This window comes from Cebidichthys violaceus, unplaced genomic scaffold (genome assembly GCF_023349555.1).
Source record: "Cebidichthys violaceus isolate CVI_PGR_0920_01 unplaced genomic scaffold, fCebVio1.0.p SCAF_3, whole genome shotgun sequence".
In the NCBI taxonomy this organism is placed as follows: domain Eukaryota; kingdom Metazoa; phylum Chordata; class Actinopteri; order Perciformes; family Stichaeidae; genus Cebidichthys; species Cebidichthys violaceus.
In genome coordinates, this window is record NW_027176483.1 from 11,989,251 (window position 1) to 12,010,045 (window position 20,795).

At 41.5% G+C, this 20,795-nt stretch overlaps 1 protein-coding gene across 2 annotated transcripts; it reads right to left on the reverse strand.

The window, feature by feature from the left end:
- Positions 1–977: 977 nt before the first annotated feature.
- lrrc4.2 (leucine rich repeat containing 4.2) lies at positions 978–20,480 on the reverse strand. 2 transcript variants are annotated; one of them, XM_068723007.1, is made up of 3 exons: positions 19,248–20,462; positions 19,034–19,160; positions 15,144–18,802 (listed from the first exon to the last, which is right to left on the reverse strand). In XM_068723007.1, the coding sequence occupies exon 3, from the start codon at positions 18,679–18,681 to the stop codon at positions 16,684–16,686; it is 1,998 nt and encodes a 665-aa protein (XP_068579108.1). In that variant the 5' UTR covers positions 18,682–18,802; positions 19,034–19,160; positions 19,248–20,462; the 3' UTR covers positions 15,144–16,683. The 2 variants fall into 2 exon arrangements, 1 of the variants encoding a protein (XP_068579108.1); XR_011103850.1 differs by lacking the exon at positions 15,144–18,802 and adding an exon at positions 978–3,631 and having other exon boundaries at positions 19,034–20,480.
- Between the last annotated feature and the right edge of the window lie 315 nt (positions 20,481–20,795).

Below are 20,795 nucleotides of genomic sequence, written 5' to 3' on the forward strand. Positions count from 1 at the left end.
AACGAGCTCCTGCGAGCTCTCCCAGGGTGCTACATGAATAAACACTCTCAGGGCTCCCATGACTCTTCCTCGCAGAAGCTGAATATTTTATATTGTGTTTTTTAGGAGGGGTAAAATGTTAATCTGATCAGCTGTAGTTTTAGAACAATAAATATTGAACATTGTAACTCGTTCAGAATAAGTGGGCAATCTTGTGTTAGCTGCATGGATGTTGTGTGTGTGCATGTGTGTATTTTAGAGACAGACAGACGGACAGACAGACAGGCGAGTACAAAGGGCTGGCTGTGTTTCATGAGCTAGTCCTTATTTCCTGAATGTGGCAAGCAGCAACTTGGAATATCAATGACGCTTCATTCCCCACAGCGAAGACTGCAAAGTGAATGAGTTAGTGTGTGTGTGTGTGTATATGTGCGGCCATGGGCCAAACACCAGTTTACAGTTTAGAAACAAAATTACACACATACACATTCTTGCTCGGGGCGAGCTCTTAAATTGGATTGAGACTACAAACTGATCAAAGCAGTTTGTAGCAGGATTGATGCCACTGGGAGTCCTAACCTGCTTATAAGAAAGTTTCCCAATCCCAAACACGCCCACACCCGCCACCCCACCTGCCCCATCCCCAAACACACACACACACACACATAACACACACTGTGTGCTAGAATTTTCTTTTCCGGACTGTGTTGGCGTGTGATTCATAGTGTCTGAGCAAAGACTCATACAGACGAACAAAGGGGGGTGAGTCTGACTATGTGTGTGTGTCTGCATGGCCATGGTAATGATTCATGCTCAAATCAAGCAAGCTGATGTCTGACACCTTGGATGTGTGTTTTGGCTCAATACATCGGTACACATGTTCCTGATAGATTGTGTTTACATCTATTAGGCTAATGCTTATCGAATGAGGTCGTCTGCTCGGTTACAAAGTTTGAGAATCAAATCATCATTTATATGAAACATTACTACGTGATAATTATGTATTTTACAGAATACTCCTGAAAATAAGCCTCAAGAATAAATGTTTTTATTTCTAAGACACCGCCCTACCTACATTTACACACAGACAGGGATAAACATTAGATATACACAACCTCTCTTTTTTTCATTCACTAGAATTACCGACTTACAGTTGTATGCCTCTGCCGACCAGTCATGTGACAGTTTACATCCATGTCTGTTCAAATTGTCATCATATTCTGTTAGACATTTATATGAAATCATCATAATTAATATATGAATAGTGAATAAAATGAAAACGTTTTCTCTGACGTCACAGTGACTTTTGAACACCACATTTTAATTGTTCATCCTCGAGTGGCAGTTTGTGCCAAATTTGAAGAAATTCCCTCCATTGGTTCTTGATATATTGTGTTCACGAGAATGGATCGGACGCACGGACAGGCGTACGGACAACCTGAAAACATAATACCGCCAGCCACGGCTGTCATCAGCATGGAGTCATACAAATACACCATCAACCAACCAAAATACTGCAATGGAGATGAAAAGTCTTATATCTGTCTACCCACCCAGACAGCTGTTGACATCTCCGCAGTCGTCACGTAATAAGTTGCAGTGAGGACTATTCTGGTGAACATTGCTCAAGCCCACATACAGTATATAATGATGACACAGACTGCTGGGTATACTGTATCATTTTATAACAGTCTCTGAAGTGATGCCATTGGCCTGATTTCCAGTCTAATTCTAACAGGCCCAAGCCAGCCTCTCCCAAGAGAAACCTGGCCAGACCAACCATGAGAGCATGAGCAACACAGTTAGCCTCTGTGGCATACTGTATGATTCACTGTTAAAGACTCCAGCTCAGCTATCTTAGGAATTATGTCAGTAGGTATATAGTGACATTTGACATGTTTTCAGATTAATGATGACACATTTCTATTCATGTAATGAGGGCAAAACAAGTAACACTCCTTCTGAACTGTAAGCAGGGCAATAGAGATTTTCCACAAAAATGAGAGAGGTGCAGTACAATGCAAAGGATCAAAGGATGAGGAACAAAACATAGGAAAACCTAACCAGACAAGACTCAGGATGCAAAAGCCCTGTCACCTAAGAAGACACAGCATCTCAGCTCCACTAAAGGTCTGCACTGCATTCAGATTTTGCTAATGGAAGTTTATGCTGAATAGTTAATTAAACGATTAGTTGAATTCTTCCAGATTAATTGATGAGTTCTATCTGAAGTCTGACAATTAGTTTGATCTAGGCCATAGTCAGAGTCTACCTTTGTGAAAACGGTCCTAGGTCTCTTCAGGTCTTAACACCTGCTCATCAACTTGAGCTACCCAGGGAAGGTTAGGTGTCTGCAGGCTCTCGCCTTTTACTACACCTTGAGAAAGGACTGGTTCCCGAATAAATATGACCCACTGGGTGATGATTAACTCATTTCAGGTTTGTCACCTCCAGGATTGTTCATGTAGGTATCAATCCTCCCACACTTGTTCCAGTGAGTTTTCCCTCACTCTAGTAGTCTTTGTGTACAACGTTTATTTCATATAAACTCCAAACAATGTGACATTAATTAGGCACTTGAATGAGATTTCTTAGTATCTTTATGCTATAATTTCATGCTTACAGGCTGTTGTGATCTATTTTGCAGTTGCGTTTCACTCATAAGCACGGATCAATTTACATCATAATCATAATATGGATGGTAATTTGGCAAGGACGTAGAGTTTTTACCATCACTGTGTTTAGCAGTCAAGTGATGAGACCTATACAACACAACATTCCTAACAATCATTGTTCTCTAATTTACTCTGAAGGGTACCCAGATATTTTAAAAGGAGGCTATTGGTTTACACAATTTTTTGTCTTTTTTTTGTTTGTCCAGCACCTAGTATTTATCGTTTGGATGTGCATAGTTTTGTTCTGCAACTTTTTTTTTTTTACTCACTGAAAGCTACTCATAAATCTGTTGCTTCTCATTGGCCTTTATCTATTTCTGTCTCTTATTTTTAGCCCATCTCTCCTTGTTGTTTTAAGACCAATCCCTGATTGAGCATGGAAGTAAATATGAAGACAAACGCAAAGACACGTGTGCTCACACACAAGCAAGTGTGCACACGGTGGCATCAGTAAAGGAAAGCGTGGTAGTATGTAGCCAGCAGTGATGTCTATGGTTAATGTGATTTACTCAGAGCTTACCACCCAGAGACATTTGATCTGATTCTTATTACAGTAGAGCACTGCACAGTAACACATTAGCAAACAGTACGCCCCAATGCCTCCATTTAAAGTCCTGATCTAATGTCATTTAATATCCAGGTGATATACCATGGAATATTTCAAGAAGTTAGATTTTTTTTGCAAAGTTTCCTACATGGACTGTCAGAAAAAAACTCAAGGGACTGTTCTGTCAATTAAACCAGTGCTCAGCCACCCCCCCCCCCCACACACACACACACAAACACACTCACATCATTCCTCCCTTAATTCTCACTCTCAATGCGTCAATGGGACAATAATGGAGCACAGAGGCATATGAGTGAGTCCTGAGATGACAGAGAGCCTGGCGTCCCTAAATCCCCCTCTACTGCACCACGGCTCTTTGTCACGGTATAATCCTTCCTCACTTGCTGAGAGGCCAAAAAGGAGATTCAGACTAAGGGAGAGGCAAGAAGAAGACAAGGAATAAAAAATATATTACAAGATATATAGATATATATGATCAACAAATGGCAGAGGTAGTTAACAGAAGAATAGAGAATGATTTAAAGACAGTGAGCAATATGCTGGGAGGGAGTCGCTAAAAGAAAACAGCTTGAAGTAAAGGGTATGACTCAGCTGCATAGGCAATTAGGACAAGGTGCAATTCTTAGAATCCAAATTAAAGAAAGGCATTTAGAAACTGTGAGACAGAGAGAGAGAACGAGAGAGCGCGAGAGAGAGAGAGAGAGAGAGAGAGAGAGAGAGAGAGCAAGGGACAGCCAGAACAGAGAGAGTCAGTGGCCGTTGTGTATGGGTAGAAGAAGAGCGGGCAAAAGGGAGGGAGGGAAAGACCAAGGCAATTAGCTCATTTGAGTTGTCAGAGCCAAACCAGAGTGTTTTGAAGTGATAAGGTAGTGAATGTGCAGCACAGGCAGAAGGCGAAACAACTGCATCTTCTCATCCCCCTATTAATACCACTGACACGCCGGTGAACACTCTTGTTTCCAACTTAGTCATTTCTAAGCAAATCCACACATACACACACAGACACATTGGCCTGGAGCACATTTGCTGGTGCTAATGGTCTGCGTAATTCAAACACAACAGAATTAGTGTTGGAATAAAAACACATTTATGCCCTCCATGTTTACTAGCAGTTTATTTCCAAGGCGATAGTTTGAATTTGTGAGAGTGATTTGGAGGGTAATCTTCTGTGTATTGAGATGAATACCCTTTCTTAAGACCACATTATTTGCCTGCATACAGTATAGAACCTGCGCTATTTGTTCCCTCTTATTCATACTTTCTCTATGTGGTGCACAAATTGGGCTCCTGAGTGTGGTCAGGTACACAAGCATAATTGCCATTTGTATGCTTTCATTTTCTGACAGACAGTGTGATTGAGAACTTTTATTGGTTAACTTAAATAACAAGTCAACACACACAAACAAAACAAACAAAACACATGTGTGTACTGTGCAATGCTGATAGACATTTATTGTGTTGCCATACCTACTGAACAAGTTTATTGTCAGGGCTGTGGGCTGCTGTGTTTATGTGAAAAATATGTTGCTATGATTGAAAACAGATGACAAATAGATGACACTGACCTGTGCTGTACTGTGCCCCTGCACCGACACAAACAGTCGTCCCATGCAGACACACACAGAGCATGTTGTCATATTTTGAGCATCACGCCACTCATAACCATTCACACATGATCTGTTGTCAAGGCAGCACATTAGATCCCACAGCAGATTAATCAGCTAGTTAGTTTAGTGAAATAGTTAGTAGGTCAGAGATGTACATTCTCTGCAGCCGCACTCAACGAAGCTGCTAAAATCACAGAACACTGCCTTAACAAGCCCTAGATTTAGTTATTTTCTTCTACAACTGCTCTACTGCTCTTTTCTGCCTTTAAAAATGGAAGAAAATATGGCTCAGAGCCTCCAAGTCGGATAGGTCAGATCTACCAAACCTAAAACAGTATTTTTGGGCAGCACAATTGGTTGCTTGAAATACCAATGATATCACAACTAGATTGTTGGACATTGACAAATTTAAATGTGAAATTTCACTCAAATAGATGTAGAACTTCTTTCACATCAGTAAACCAAATCTTTGCATAAAGCAGTAATGTCAGCAGTCTATCACAAGCAGTGCAGACGGTCAGCAACCTGCTACACAACACAGGAGCCACAGACCTTGAACAACCCACATTAGCTTTCATCCTAAAGTGTCTTTCTAATGTCTTAAATTACAAACATAATCACACATCTTGTTCTGCATCTTAGCATGTTGAACGATCCTCCAAACGAACATTCCCGGGGTTACAGGCTAGATAGAAGTTAGGAGATAGAAGCCAGTTGCTTGCTTTAAGCAGTGCAGCTGGTGACTGACCCGCGCTCGCTGCAGAGATCGTTCAGTACAACGCAAGGATATAGCAAAAAAACACTATAAACATCATTGGTACCCATATGAACATCAGTGATATTGGTGACAAGAGGTGCCTGCAAAGAGCCCAAAGGATAAAAAACACAATACCAACTCCAGTCACAGCCTGTTGACACTGCTGCCATCTGGCAAATGTTACAGAGGTGTTGGCTGACGTACCACCAGGCTTTAACGCAGCTTCTTCCCTCAGGCTGTGAGACCCCTTAAATTCAGCCTCTGCTCTACAGATATAATATCGTTGTTTATGTTGGTGTTACTGTGTTTTTTGTGTTTTTCTTATGTAGCAAAAATACAAACTGCATTTTGCTGCTCAACCTTGTTGTACAATGACATCAAATAATCCTTGTAACCTTGTGTGCCCTGCACTCTTGTGTAGTAGTGTAACGGACCGTTGTCGATCCGTACAGATCCCCCCCTCGTGGTTCAGGATTAATTCCACAGCTCAACCATCATGATGTAAAATAACTGACAATTGATGAGGGCCGATATTCAGTAAAAAATATGCGATTAGGAGATTTTATGCTTTCTATTCACTGATCCCTGATAATGTTACATCTCAAATCGGTTGAAATTAACAGGAGGGGAGCTAGTAACATTAACATCACCTCTAACAGCTTATGTACGGAAGTTCCGTTCAGATACATCATGATGCATTCCGGTCTTTTTGTAGTGAAAATGAATATTGGGCAAAAATGTAGTTTTACTGAGACACTTAAATACAGTAGTTTGAAGGAGATGTTTTTACAGTAATGTAAAATACATATATTAGAGATTAATTATCATCTGTTTAAGTTCTTAACACTCGCTCTAAGCAACTTACGTCATTAAAACTACTAATGACAAAAAAAAATGTTTTAATAAAAAGTACAATCTTTTATTTCCTAATTATTTGAATTGTGCGTTTCATGCAAAAAAACAAGGAAAACATTTACCATTTTTGATGGTTTACACTGACTTCAGAGCATTTCAAATTATGTTTTCTTTTGTACTGATCCGATCCGAGATCAGTGATTCAAAACCGAGATACTCGAGATGTACTCCTCTGCTGGTGTTCATTGCCAGCTGCTGTCAATCAAACATTGACAAGCCCCTCCGTTGGTTGAGATGAAAAGGAACATTTCTAATATTTTCCCACGGATCTTTTATTCCTTCCCTTTACTGATGGAAACAATTACACAATGCATTTAAAAACATCTTGACATTATCATAAGCAAAACGTGATGATCAAACATAATTTCAGTAGGACGTAAGCATTTGGCCTAAAGATGTAAGCAGACACAATTTTTATAGTGGAAAAGATATGATCTAGTGCTTAATGCATTGATGTGACACATTGAAAACATCAATGTTGATCTCCTTTGCACCAAGAAAGTTTCAGGTTAAGTTAATTATTAGTGGGGAGCATATCAGCTATTTCAAATAAGGAAAAGATCATAGCATTTTTTGACTATTTAATACATGCAGCTACCTACAAATGTCCTAATTTGCCTCAACTGAAGCATTTATATTTCATATTTAAGAAGAAAGGCCCTATCCTTAAGACGGTTATTGTGATATGTCTGCAGGGAGAAGGCAAAGTGCAATAGATCCCAAAAAATGAATCTGTGTCTTGAGCTGTAGTATGCGGAGCATTGCATTGCAGTGTTGTACTGATGAAAGTAATAATATGGAAATGTAGTTTGTGCTAAATAATCCATACAAGCCATGATGGTGGAGGTATCGATGGTCATTATTCGATTGTTGTGTTTTTTGAGAAATAATAGTTGTTGAAATTGCCTATCTCGTAGCTTTCAGTTAAACTCCTTAAAGATTGGCAACATTGTTAGTCGAAATGATATTTGTGCCATTTGGTCTTATCTTAGTTATTTTGCAACATACCATTCAGGTCTGTAGAAGAGCGAACCAAGTGTTTTGTATTTATTTTACATCAATACAGTTACCTATTATGTGTGCCTTTTAAAAATGTGTCCAAGGAAAACAGATGAAAAATAACACATTGGGCGCCGTTCACACGTTGAATCTAAAAATGTCTGGAAAACACCAGATGCTTTCATCCTTTTATCCAAGGTGCTTGTGGGTGGGGGGTTGCGCTACCGTCGCACTTGCTGTTACTAAGCAAAAGTTGCGCACTGCGATGACAATGATGATGAAGCTGCGGAAATACAGCAGTAACCCTCACGGACTAAACTTAAAGTCTAAATGAAGATAAATGGACTTCCAACACCGTAAATCCCTCACAGTAGCTTTACTTCTCAATTTATCTGTGTCAGTTTGGCAGACATTTCAAACAGATGTTGTGAGGTTCTTGGACGGAAAACGTGAAGCAAATAAAACAGTCCATGGGATAGATAGTAAATCTCCGGTTAGTCCTGCACTATAATGATTTATTTCTCCTCCATATAATTACAGTGGATATTTAGGGAAAAAAGGCAAATATATCTGCCAGCTGTAATTGGTTGTTTGTTGTCACATGAAATACAGTGCATGCTGCAGCATTTCAAAAGTTGACCTATTTTTATTTTGGGGTGCAGCCATCGCTCACTGAAACATACGCGCTTGAGAATGTTTGCGCAGCGCGACAGCGTCACTCTCACTAGAGCACGCCTTCCACGTGTCTATATTGACAACAGTGGATTTGAGGGCGCAAAGAAACGCGACATGTGAACAGCCCTTTAGTCTGACTCTGATTCATATACAGTATTTCTGTTGATCAATGGGTTTACCCTGGACAAAATAAAATAAATTACACAAAAGGTTTTTTGCTTTAGTACCTTTTTCTATGTTGATATCACAAAGATAAGTAGGGTGTGTGAAATACCTACAGAAATAGTGAATGTTGCAGGTTTGTAGGTACTTTAAGAAATTAATACTGTGGTACATCTCACCTGCTCTATTGTCCGGGTTTGCTGTAATGACCAAATAAATCTTCTTTAGTGTGAGTTTCTATGCATTCTATTAACCTAAGATCATGGTCTCAGCCATAATCTTATTTTCTTAGCTCTTTGTATAAAAAGCAATCTCTGATTGAGAGGTAGCAAATGTGATATACCTATGGTAACCTACCACTGCAGCAATTGACCAGATGCAAGGATGTGGGATTTGGAGATTTTCAAACAATTGTCTATTTTTTTTGGAGAGGATAGAGGATTCCTATGCCCTGGGCCTGAGCTTTTCCCAGCATTCATAGGTTGACACCACTAAAACACCTCGAGGTGGTTACCAGCCGAAGGGCTAACTCGCACACACAAACATTATCACTCACATTCACACCTACAAGTAATTTGGAGTCTAAAGCTCACATAGTCAGCCTGTGTTTGGACTGGGAAAGAAAACTGAAGCACAAACACAAACACAGGGAGAGCATGAAAACTTAACAGAAATGACAAGGGCAGAGGGCAAGACAAGACTGATATTGTGCTATTAAAGTTGTTATCTTTGCATAATCATTTTGTGAGTTTTAAAAATGTATTTTATTGAAAAATCCGACCACTCAATTTAACAAAATTTTCATGTAACATATGTGCAAAACCTAAGACTGACTTGCCTTACGATAACTCTTGGAGTCTCATGTCTTGTCATACCACTTGTACTTACTGTTGAAGTATAATTACTATTAGGGTATATATTCTAACTTGTGCACTGAACTTGTGGGAATGACTAAAATGTTATTTGTTTCATTAATTAATTTACAGTCACTATATTAATGTGATGTGTAATGTGTTTTCTTTGAAAGCTGATATATAATACATGATATATTTCTTAACCTTTTAAACTACAAATTATTTGTAATAACTATAACTTTTCTGGACATGTTCTGTAAATGTCTTCTATGTCATCTATGCTTAGCCACTCAAGAGCCAAAATAACACATCCCCACCCTACAAATGCAATGAACACATTTTTGGGAAATACTACATTTGTACCATACTCCAGTTGTTGATGGTGGATTTTCCCTTTAAGAAACTTTACATTATTATATTAAATTGTGAAACCTGTTAAACTTAATTAAATGCTTCTCCCAAAACAACTGTCTCATAACAAGACACCATTATTGCAGCTCTGTTTTGTGTGATTGGTGAAACAGTATAAATGATTACTTTTTTCCTTTTTTCACATCTCTCTGGTCTACCTTCAACAGTATGAACTGAACACATACCAGGCAGTGAATAGGCCCATTGAGCTTTATTTGGAGTGGCTGTCTAACCAAGGTCCTCAAAGTAAATATGAATACAGTACATTCTGTCAGGGTCACAGTTAGCTCCCTATTCACACAGCTCCGTGTCTACCACAATTTCCTCAACAGCCAATCACTATTGCACTGAAATGCGGGGGAACCATAGCAACCGTGAGGCCTTGAATGTTATTGGCAGGGTCAATGGAATGAAAGAGAAAAGAGACGGAAGTCAAGTTTAAAGAGAAAAAAAACTGAATCTATGCAACTGCCAAAACTGCCACCGAGCTGTGGAGATTTGTGAGTCTGCTGATGAACCCGCTAACTATGAGCTCAAATAGACTCTGTTTAAATGGCTCATTGGCCTGATGCAGCTCACAAAGTCCCTATGTACTGTTTAAAATGTCACTGAATTGTCTCTCTCTCTCTCTCTTTCTCTCTCTCTCACACACACACACACACACACACACACACACACACACACACACACACTCTCCCTCAGTATGTCTGGGTTATTTGGCAGTGAGTCACCCATCTTGCTCACTGAGGAAAAGAGACTGGTGCCAGGTAGTGAATGATAGAGTGTGATGTGTTTGTGATGTTTGCAGTATGCTGTCTTTGCATTCACAAAGACAAAGAGATGAAGTTCATGATAAAGTTGTGTAAAGCACTGGTTCAACCAGCTAAAGGAATAGTCGAAACTACAGGGGCTAAACCCAATAACACCTGTTTTATGTAATGTTGTCCAATACAACATTGCTCCAAACTACAGCCTCAAAACTACATCTTTGGAACAGTCACAAGAGAAATCGATCATTCAAAGCACATTCAAAGTATTTCTTCCTGGTATTAACTATTTGTGGTTAGATCAGGTTTGATTGACAGTGGTGTGTCACTGGCAACACAAGCAAAACCTCTAAAACCTGAGGCCAGATTTGCACTCAAGAAATTAGGATATAATATATAATATATATTTTTATTTTTGGCCCATGCAAATGCATGATAATTTTTTTAACAGAGCCCAGTAAAAAAGAAAGAAAGATTGTGTGGATTTTAGTTGTGTCTGAATTTTGAGTGTGTAAATGTATCCACTTTATGGTGCCCTCAAAAAAATTCAACAATGCAATGTAAAATTTGTGTCCATGCCACTTCCGACCAACAATCCCACAATACAATGTGCTGCACTTATGAAGGCAATAATTACCACTGTGTGCCTCTATATCTGTCAGCAATGATGCAAAATGATGACAAGTGTCCACAATCTCAATTTACTGCTTACTATAGAGTAATACATTGAGTGTCTATTATATAGCAAGTAGCCATGAGTGAATGAAGGAGTTAACAAACAAAAAAACTTTGTCAGATGATCATGTTGGACTATGACTGAAGATTGGTTTTCAGGGTTCTTCAAACTTCAAAAAGCTGAATTTATTACAGCTTTATCACTGGTTTGCAAAGGTGTTTCTGTTCTTTGTGTGAACCCTCTGCACAAGGGTATGATATCGCTATAAATTAATTAAAGTACATTTAATTAAAGCTACGTAGCTTATCAACTGCAGTGTGTAGTCTGTTCTTCATTGTGCATTTGTGTTTCTTTTTGAATTATTTCTTCAGGTTTGTTGTTGTTTTTGTTTGCCTCTGAGCGTCTGTTCCTGCATGCGTTCTGCTTTAACCTCCAGCAGTGAGTGGGAGAGGTCAAAATAACAGAACAGTGGCTGTCACTGCTATGGAGGACACTCTCTTTCGCACACCCACACACACACACACTGCATGCAAGATAGAGAGAGACGGACTGACTGACAGAGACACAGATCTCCAGGAACAAACTCCAGCTGCCACCCCTTATCCAGAGCTGTACGTGTCCAAAAAGAGCACACTGGCCTACATTACAAAGACACTGACATATACTGTACACTAGTATATAAGACTGCGTATCTGCTTTAAGACAGCATAATGGCAGTGTCATACTGTGCAATACCACCATAGGGGAACGTGTTTTGTATAATGTTTTATTTTCTAAAAGTGTAAGGGCTTTGCATGTTTATGTTTAACCTGCAGTGAATCAGGGCAGAGGTGAGTGGTTTGAAGTGAACGTCCTCGCCTATTTCAGTAAAGTGAGGTCAGTCCCACCTTCTCCAGCATGTGACAGAAACTAGGCATCAGCTATAATTTGTTCATACTCTCAAAGGAATAATTTTCTGACAGCATCATTTTTTTTTGGAAAGGAAGGTCACTCACCTGGTACACACAGCAATGTTGCAGAATTAGAAACAAGCAAAGTCCCATCATGCTTCTGAGCTGTAATTCACAAAATATCTGTCTGTTCTTCCTTCTCTCCATATTTTGCTGAAGTAATTCAAAGAACTGCTTTACAGTGTACCCAGATGAAATGTCTTTGTGTGTCCCATTTGCATGCAATATAAATATATTAGTTCATTAAGTAGAGAAGGTGTTAAGAAAAACACTGAAAATAAAACTAGTTGGAAGTGCAATCATTTCTGGAGGCTATTTGTAGATTTTGTGTGTGTTTACGTGTGTATGTTTATGAGGATGTGTGTTCAAAAATAGCAGTTACCTCCTCTCTCCCATCTATCTTAGGTGTCTTATTTTACCTTGACCCAAAACCAAGTACCAGACTAACTGAAAAACATGCAAAAGACTAATTGCTTTGAGGCTTTGATTCAAGCTTATTAATGTTTTAAAATAGACATTTTTAATATGTTCACATCCCATTGTTCTTGTAAAGCAACTTTAGGTTTATTTTGTTTCATTTCACTTTAATACTTTCGTATTATGAAAATTTGCATTCATAATTTGTAGTAGAAACTAACAGAACTTTAAGTTGCAGACATTTAAAAGTGTGAGCAGGTCAAGTAAAGCACTTTTGTAAAAGACTGCAGTTAGGTGTAGGCTGACTAATCAAGCGTCAAGAGAGGGATGAGAATTGAGTCTACAGGCCATTTCTCACTTCTAAGAGGACCACGGATCATTTCTTACAATCCCTTTGTGGGCACAAAAAGGCATCATTCAGTGAAGAAAACTGTGACAAAATTGCTGTGGCCTGCCACCTGGCCAACACCTCTTACTGCTGGGAACTTCATTAACAGATATGGATCTTAAGGCTCAAGGACTTGTTCCCAACAAACCCTTAACCTCATAAAACGCCGGCCGTAGAGCAATATCCTAGCCCCCTTTCCTGTTGTCTCTCTGCAGATCCTATCTATCGGAGTGAGATGTGCTATGTAGTGGCAGCTTAGCCATTCGTTTCACCTCTTCCATCCTCTGCCAATATGGATAGCAGCATGAGCCTCTGACATTCTGCTAACTTTAAAAAAAGATGCATTACATCTTTGGCTGAAGCTTTATTAGTCATATTATTGGCTCAATAGGAGAGGAAAAACAGGTGAGCATTAGTGAGCTTGCTGCAAAAGACTATGCAAATATGTGACAGTTGCTGTGCCAAACGGATAACACGAGAAAGAGAAAAAAATAAAGACAAGGGGAGATTATGAGTCTGCCTGAAACACAATCTAGTTGTGCGATATTGAGGGGTTTCAGTCAATGATTTTAAGTCAATTAGCGCAAGTGATAAAAGGGAGAGGACAGAGGAAGGGAGATGGCACCAGTTATAAGACATCTTCACAGCTCATTTGCAACCAGGCAACATACAGCCAAATTCAAAGCATATGACTGACTCAGCTGCTGGAGATAAGACGGCAGCCACCCCAGAGAACAGATTCATATTAACCCTACTGATGTTGTCAGGGAAGGACTATTGTCTGTGCCCTTGTTTTCAGCGATTAACACAATGGCCATTCCACTCCATCCCTCAGCTTCTTCACCCTTGACACTGAAACAGCAAACCTGAATCGACTGAATGGTTGATAGCATTGTGTTGAATCTGGACTTGCTTCCCCTTTCGATTATAATACTGAAGAGGAGGAGGAGGAAGAAAATAATAAGAAACAAATAAGTTGTCAATGTTCTTGTATGTGGCTGGTTATAAGGCACATTAAAGGCTTTCCAAACAACCAATGGCCTGTTATGAAGGCGCTAGCACAGCCAGAACCATGCTGTGCTGGGGAAATAATAAGAGTCTGCTCTTTTGCAACCCACACATACTGTAACAACCAAGAACACTCTCTTTTGTCAAAGCAAAGAGCAGCCATCACATTCTGGTGGTGATTGAATATTCAGCAGTGTATTGCGCTCGCATTTAGAAGAAAATGAAGTAACACTTGACATTGTCACTGGAGTTCCATCTGCTTGTTGAGGCCCACCTGTACTCACACACTGCCAGGTGTGCTGGCAGAAAACACTAACACATCTCCATCCATCCATTCAGCGCTGACGAAACATCCAAAAGGAAAATATCATCAGAGGAATTTCCTTTATGCCTGCAATATGTTATATGCCTTAATTTGTTTATATGTACAACACATCCTATTTAAATTGTAAACATTACATATATTTAAAAAAATAAAAATAAAAACTCCTGAGAAAATTGACTCCCACTCAACCTGCATTCCAGACTGTTACATAATTGCTGTCCCTGTTTTATTTTACTGCACCAGAATACCTGCTGTAATGCAGTGATCTTATTGTGAATGTCGAGAGAAAATATGTACATATACATAAAGTAAATGCCATTCAGTGCCTTATAGCGCATTATTAACTGACTCTTGATTGTACAGGAAGTTCAGCCTGGAGGTTTTAAATTAAGCCTTGGTGTTCCTGTCAACTCGTCATGCTCCATAATTATCACAGGGGTCATACTGTAATTTCCTCTTTATCCCCAAAAAGCCTCAGCAGAAGCACTTTTGTATTGTGACTTAGACCTTTTAAATGACCAGTAGCCGGCTGGGTTGAAAAGTATTTGTCTTAATCAGCACTAAAGGAGGAGAAGTGGTGAGTGGTTGTATGAAGGGCAACAGCATAAGGTCAAAGGTAAGGCGTTTCAGTCACCACAGAGTCTAAGCACACTTATTTATGGTAGCTGGCCTTTTAGCTGCATGACGTCAAGATAGTTCAGATTGTTCAGAAATGTACTGACACATACAGCATCTGCAAAAAAAAAGATAAGAATCGGTCTGCAGTCCCATTATTGTGTGATATATTTAGATTGTATTCTGGAAGCTTTGCCAAAGTAGTCTCGTGTCATACCTCATATCATGGTGGACCACCCACAACTGTTTTTCTTCTTATTAAAAACACTATATAATATAATATAATACAATATATATATATATATAATTTTTTTTTGTTCACTTGATAAATGTTAGATTCTGATAGGAACTACAATCTCCAGGTAAGCATGTAAGGAAAAGAAACCCACAAACTGTAGAACTGTGGGATACATGTATTTTTTCCCCTTCACAGTCACTGAGAAATCAATGTTAAGAACTAAGCTGAGGCATCAAAGACCAACAGCCTATCTGACCTGCATAGAGCCCCACTGTGGGGTATAATGCAGCATTGTACACCAGTTACTTAAAGACCCATTCATGCAGACACTAAGTAAATGCATAGGACCGTAAGATGGGGGTTCGGGGTAGGATACGATTTACAATACTGCCTCCAGCCTTTACGATTAAACAACTTACACACAAATGGAAATATATTCAGAGAGAAGAAAAAACATCAAATGAAAGTGTTTCTGATTAGAGAAATACAAACCAAAGGTTTTTTTTATTTTTCATAGCCTCCTTTGTCTCTCCATAAAAATAGTGTTGCTAAACTGCTAACTGTTAAAAGGAAAACAAAAAGAGAGTCATGTTGCAATGTAGTCCATGGAAAAGCCCCAGTATCAGACATTCATTTGTTTCACTTCAATCCTCTGTTTTCTTTCTCCAAAAGCAGAATGGTCAGCAAAGCTCTGTATCACTGCACCACATGTCCGTTCCTTTGAAAAAATGAGCATCGCAATGAGCCCTTGCAGAGACAAGTCAGGCAACTGCTGTAATGCATTATTAAATTAGCCCTAAACACTACACAAGCCATTAAGAAGCATGTCAAAACCTAACGGAAAAGAAATAACAGAAAATGCAACCAATAACAGAACAAAGTATTTGCAACAACTGTCATTAGCCTGCTCTTTGCCAGTTAAACCAGTGGGGAATCATGTGCACACTAAATAAACATGTTTAGATACGCTACAACTAAGAAGCACTGGCACTGTCAAATAATGCAGCTTAGCTCCAGCGAACAGAGGGTTAAACCTTAGCTGCAGAAATTCACTGCAGTCCAAAAGCATTTGGCTGATAGCTACTGAACAGCACATTCTATCTGTGCCATTACGCTGCTATCCTTGGACAAATGTTTCTATCTATCTAGATTTTGCTTGTGTGTCTTTTTGTGTATCTAAGTCTGGAAATACCATTTTATTGCATATATTAGAATATTTGGCACAGTAAAAACTGGAGCTTACATTTGGGGCTGTATTTAGAAACTGGTGCCTGTATAAAGAGTTTTAACTGCATCCTAAATATGGTCAAAAAACAAACTAAATGCCTCTTTTCCTACAGTAGACAGAACCACCTTCTATTATCAATCACAAAAGCAATTCATTATATTTGTCTTTTTTTAAATAGAAGTCACCAGCTATTAGAAAATAGTTCAAATTACTTTCTTTTCTGATATAATCTGCATTTCTCACCACTGCCTGACCGTAGTTTCATTTATATATATTTGTATTTTTTTCATATTTATATACGTATGTATAGGCATGTACAAGAAACAAAAATCTGTCTCTGTTTTGCACTTCTGTACAAAAGAAAGTTACCGTTTTGTTCTTTGTGCATTCTATTGCATGGACTGTTGAGCAGAGAGGTGGAGAGGAAAGGTTGGGGCTGAGTCAGAGATAAATCCAGAGGGAGCAATGCTCAGATTTGGGTCTCTTGAACCTTCTCCTTGCTATGAGTAGTCTTAATGATGTAGGGATCAGCAATGGTGCTGATGTGGCTGTGATGCTGTCTGACTGAGCGATGAAGAGAGTTGTTCTGGGTCCAGTGGGCTCCATAGCCCCCTTGGCGGGATGAGGAGGAGGACACGTACCCAGGCTTAAAGGTGTTGCTGTTGTGTTCCACTAATGTAGGCAGTACCAACCCTGTGTCATCAGAGCCACTAGATCCAGAGGTGGGTGGTGGAACAGGAGGAACTTCTTCCTCCATCTGTATGATTTCTATGGTCCTGGCTGCTGCCACAGTGCTCCTCTGTTGATGCCGCTTACGCAACTTATAGAATGCTATCAACATGGCCGCTGCCAGCAAGGTAACAGCAACAAAACAGCCAATGATGATTTTGGTGGTTTTCATCACCTCATCCAGGCTGGCGGCTGGCCCACTAGTGACTCTGGCAGTGGGGATTGACACCTGCCTTGGAGTCTGAGTGTTTTGGAACAGCACAGTGGGTGTGGAGATGAAGACAGGCTGAAAGACAGAGGGTGAGGCAGGGATAGTAGGCTTGGGTTTAGGGGTCTCCTCCACTGTGGGCTCCAAAACTTCTACTGTTACAGTGGTAAAATAGGACAGATTAGACGTGTTGAGTTCAGCATTGCTGACGTTTAGGTAGGCCGAGGCATTGGAATTTCCCGCCATGTTGCTGACCATGCAGGTGTAGACCCCTGTGTCTGATGGGAGAACGTTGGAGAAGTTGAGTGTCCCGTCGTTAAGGACAGATATCCGTGGGTGAGCCGAGCCATGGGTCAATACAGTACCATTGGGGAGAAGCCATCGGACTGAGCTCATTGCAGCTGTGCGACACTTTAGTTCTGCCACCCTCGCTGCAGAGATGTTCAGATCTCTAGGAGCATCAAGTATGAATGGTGCTGAACATTGAAAGGTGGTCTGATCAACTTCCACCAAGTATCGTCCCCTCATGTGGACCGGGGTGTGGCAGCGTCCGCAGCAGGTGGAATTTGTGGGAATATATTCTCTGAGCCACCAGGAGAGCCACACTACATCACAGTCACATCGCCAAGGGTTGTGGTGCAGGTGTAGCTCCACCAGGTACTGAAGAGGGGTGAAGAGGTTATGGGGGAGGGATGACAGGTTATTATGGGCTAAATTCAGCTCCACCAAGGCTGTGATGTCATCAAATGCGTTCCTCTCAATGGTAGTGATGGCAGAGTTCATAATCCACAGTTTACGTAGATTTTTAAGCCCACGGAAGGCCCCCGGCTTCAGTTCAGGGAAAACATTCTCTGATATTTCTAGCTCCTCCAGTCCCACCAGTGGTGAAAGATGAGGGAACTCCCTCAGGTTGCACATCCCCAAGTTGAGATATTTGAGGTTTTGAAGTCCCTCAAATGCCCCATCAGAGATGTACTCCAACTTCCTCAGTTCACCCAAGTCCAGTCTCATGAGGGAGGGGACACGGTTGAAGGCATAAGAGGGGATGCTCTCAATGGGATTGTTTCTTAGCCACAACTCTCTCAACTTTGACAGGTACTCAAAAGCTCCACTGGGTATGACTGTCAGTCTGTTGTCGAACAGCTCCAGGGTATTGAGGCTGGTCAGGCCATTGAAGGCCCCCACCTCAATCTGTCTGATAGCATTTCTGCCCAACTGCAGTACCTCCAGGTGATGCAGGTGCCTGAAGGTATCTGCTTGTATGGTCTCTATGCTGTTCTCCATCAGGTTCAGATACCTGGTATTGGCTGGGATATTCGGGGGAACCCTAACCAAGCTTCGGCGGGTACATACTACCTTGCTGAGCTGGTTAGTGCAGGAGCACACACCTGGGCAGTTCTGTGGGTTAGCCGAGCCCAACGCAGGGCCTGTGGACTGGCACATACTGAGAGCAGGCACCATAAGGGAGAGCACGGCGAGCAGGGCTGCGTTCCAGGTAGGCTGCACACTAACCTGGCCCAGAGGACTCATGGTGTGGAGGGCTCATTATTCTGCATGGTGGGGGGAGACGGCACACACCAGAGGACAGACCACCCTAGCCTGGCTGGAGCAACTCAAGGCTCCCAAGTTCCATCGACAGTGCAGGGAGATGCTACATCAAAATTGGTGTGTGTGTGTGAGAGAGAGAGAGAGAGAGAGAGAGAGAGAGAGAGAGAGAGAGAGAGAGAGATAGATAGAGAGAGAGAGAGAGAGAGAGAGAGAAGGGAAAAAAAGAGGGACAGAGAGGGAGACAGAGTGTGAGAGATTAATACAAGAGACGTAGCAGAGGAAAAGCAGTGCAGCAATGTAAGAAAAAGGTTGAACAACAGTATCAGTGACGTACCTCATTAGTTTGGAAGTAGTCCTTTTTGCCTCTTTCCAAATGTTAAAAGCAACAGTTATTCATCACGTTCATTTATAATTTCCTTCCATGGAAAGACATCAGATTGATGTTTTCTTGTTTCCCCTCTCTGAAAAAGTGAGGTGGCCCTCTATTAGCCAAGGGTACAAAATGGCTCCTGGTATTAAAGACTGAAAGCAGCATGAAAAGCACTCACAGGCAGAGGTAAGGCCATGAAGGCTTGACGGGTGCCTGGATCCCTTCTGCCCCCTCTAACTGCCCCCATGCCAGGCTGCAGACTCCAACCTGCAGCTCCACTCTGGATAAATCACAATGATCCATAACGCAGTGAAACACGACAGAGGAGGAGAAGAGAAGTGACCAACTGAAATAAAGAAAAATCCCCAGTCCTGTCGGCTCCTGATACATGTGTTGGCTCGTCGGCTGGTCGCCTGTTTGGTGGAGACCTCCCTCACTGTGACTTTGCCAAGGGCTAGTCGGTCGCTGATTAGCCCCGTTGTGACAGAGACTGAGAGACAGAAAAAGGCTAAAGAACTCCCGGCACAGTCATCCCCCTCTCCTCTCCTCCTCTGTGTTCCTTTTGCTTCCTCCCAACGTTGGACTGGCCCTGGTCAGAGCAGCTGCAGGCTGCCGTGTGCACAGTTAGCAGTAATCCGTCTATTCCTCCTGGGGGGAGGGGGGGTTGGGGGCTAGTGGGAGAGATGGTGGCGCTGGGTGGGGGGTGGAGAAGGAGATGCGCTGCACTGTTGGAGCTTCGCAAAAGGCTGTCAGAAGAGAGAGAGAGAGAGCCCTCTTGTCCTCTTCTGCAATGAGAGAATAGAGAGAGCGATGACGCTGGGAGGATGTGTGTGAAAGTGGGCTCCGTGTCTGTATCCAAAAACAGAGAAAGGTATTGAGGATTCTTCCCTCCACACGATGTTTGTCACCTGGGCTGTCTCCTGCAGTGGTCCTCTGCTTGCTTATTTGTTAGTTTTTCTCCATGGTTGAGGTAGTAAGTTGTGGCAGTTAGCCATGTGTGTGGCTGTCAGACTTGCGGCTGGCTGGTTGACTACTGCAGTAGCCAGAGTAAAACAGAGAGAGAGGGAAAGGGAGACAGAAAGAGCGAGATTGAGAGAGGAGAGAGAGAACCACTGACAGATCAAGAGCAAGGGAAAGATAGAGTGTGCAAAGGAAAGAGAGAGTGTGAGAGAGAGATAGATGAAGAGGAGGAGGCACGCGAGCGCTCAGGCAGCCCACCGTCACAGAAGAAGCAGGAGCAGCATTCTAATCCACATCTCCTCTTCTTGTTTATTCTCCAATCTCTCTCTTTTCTCTATTCCCCCCCTCTGTGTCGGTGTTGCAGGCAGCTAAGATGCTCGCTCTGCCCCCTCCCTTTGTCCTTCAGTGGGAACGTGAATGTACTGCTGACGCACTCCTCTCAGCTGCTCAGCCAGCCTCAGAGCAGTGCATTGGTTTGATGCAGTGTTCCTGTGTATTAACACATTCAACTTCCCCTCCTCCCGTATCCCTCCTTCTCCCTCCCCTCACTGTAACCAGCTTCTCCTCTCTTACTCTCTCTCTCTCTTTCTGTCTAGTTATTCACGCGCGCTGTCTGTCACAGTCTTTCTTTACTCTGACTCTCTAGATCACTTTACCTGTGCCGATCCTCCCCTCTCTGTTGCTGTCTGTCTCGCCCAACCTATTGCTAAAATGGGAAGCCTCCCATTCCAGTGTATCATACAGAGACAAGAGGTCAGACTTTCTG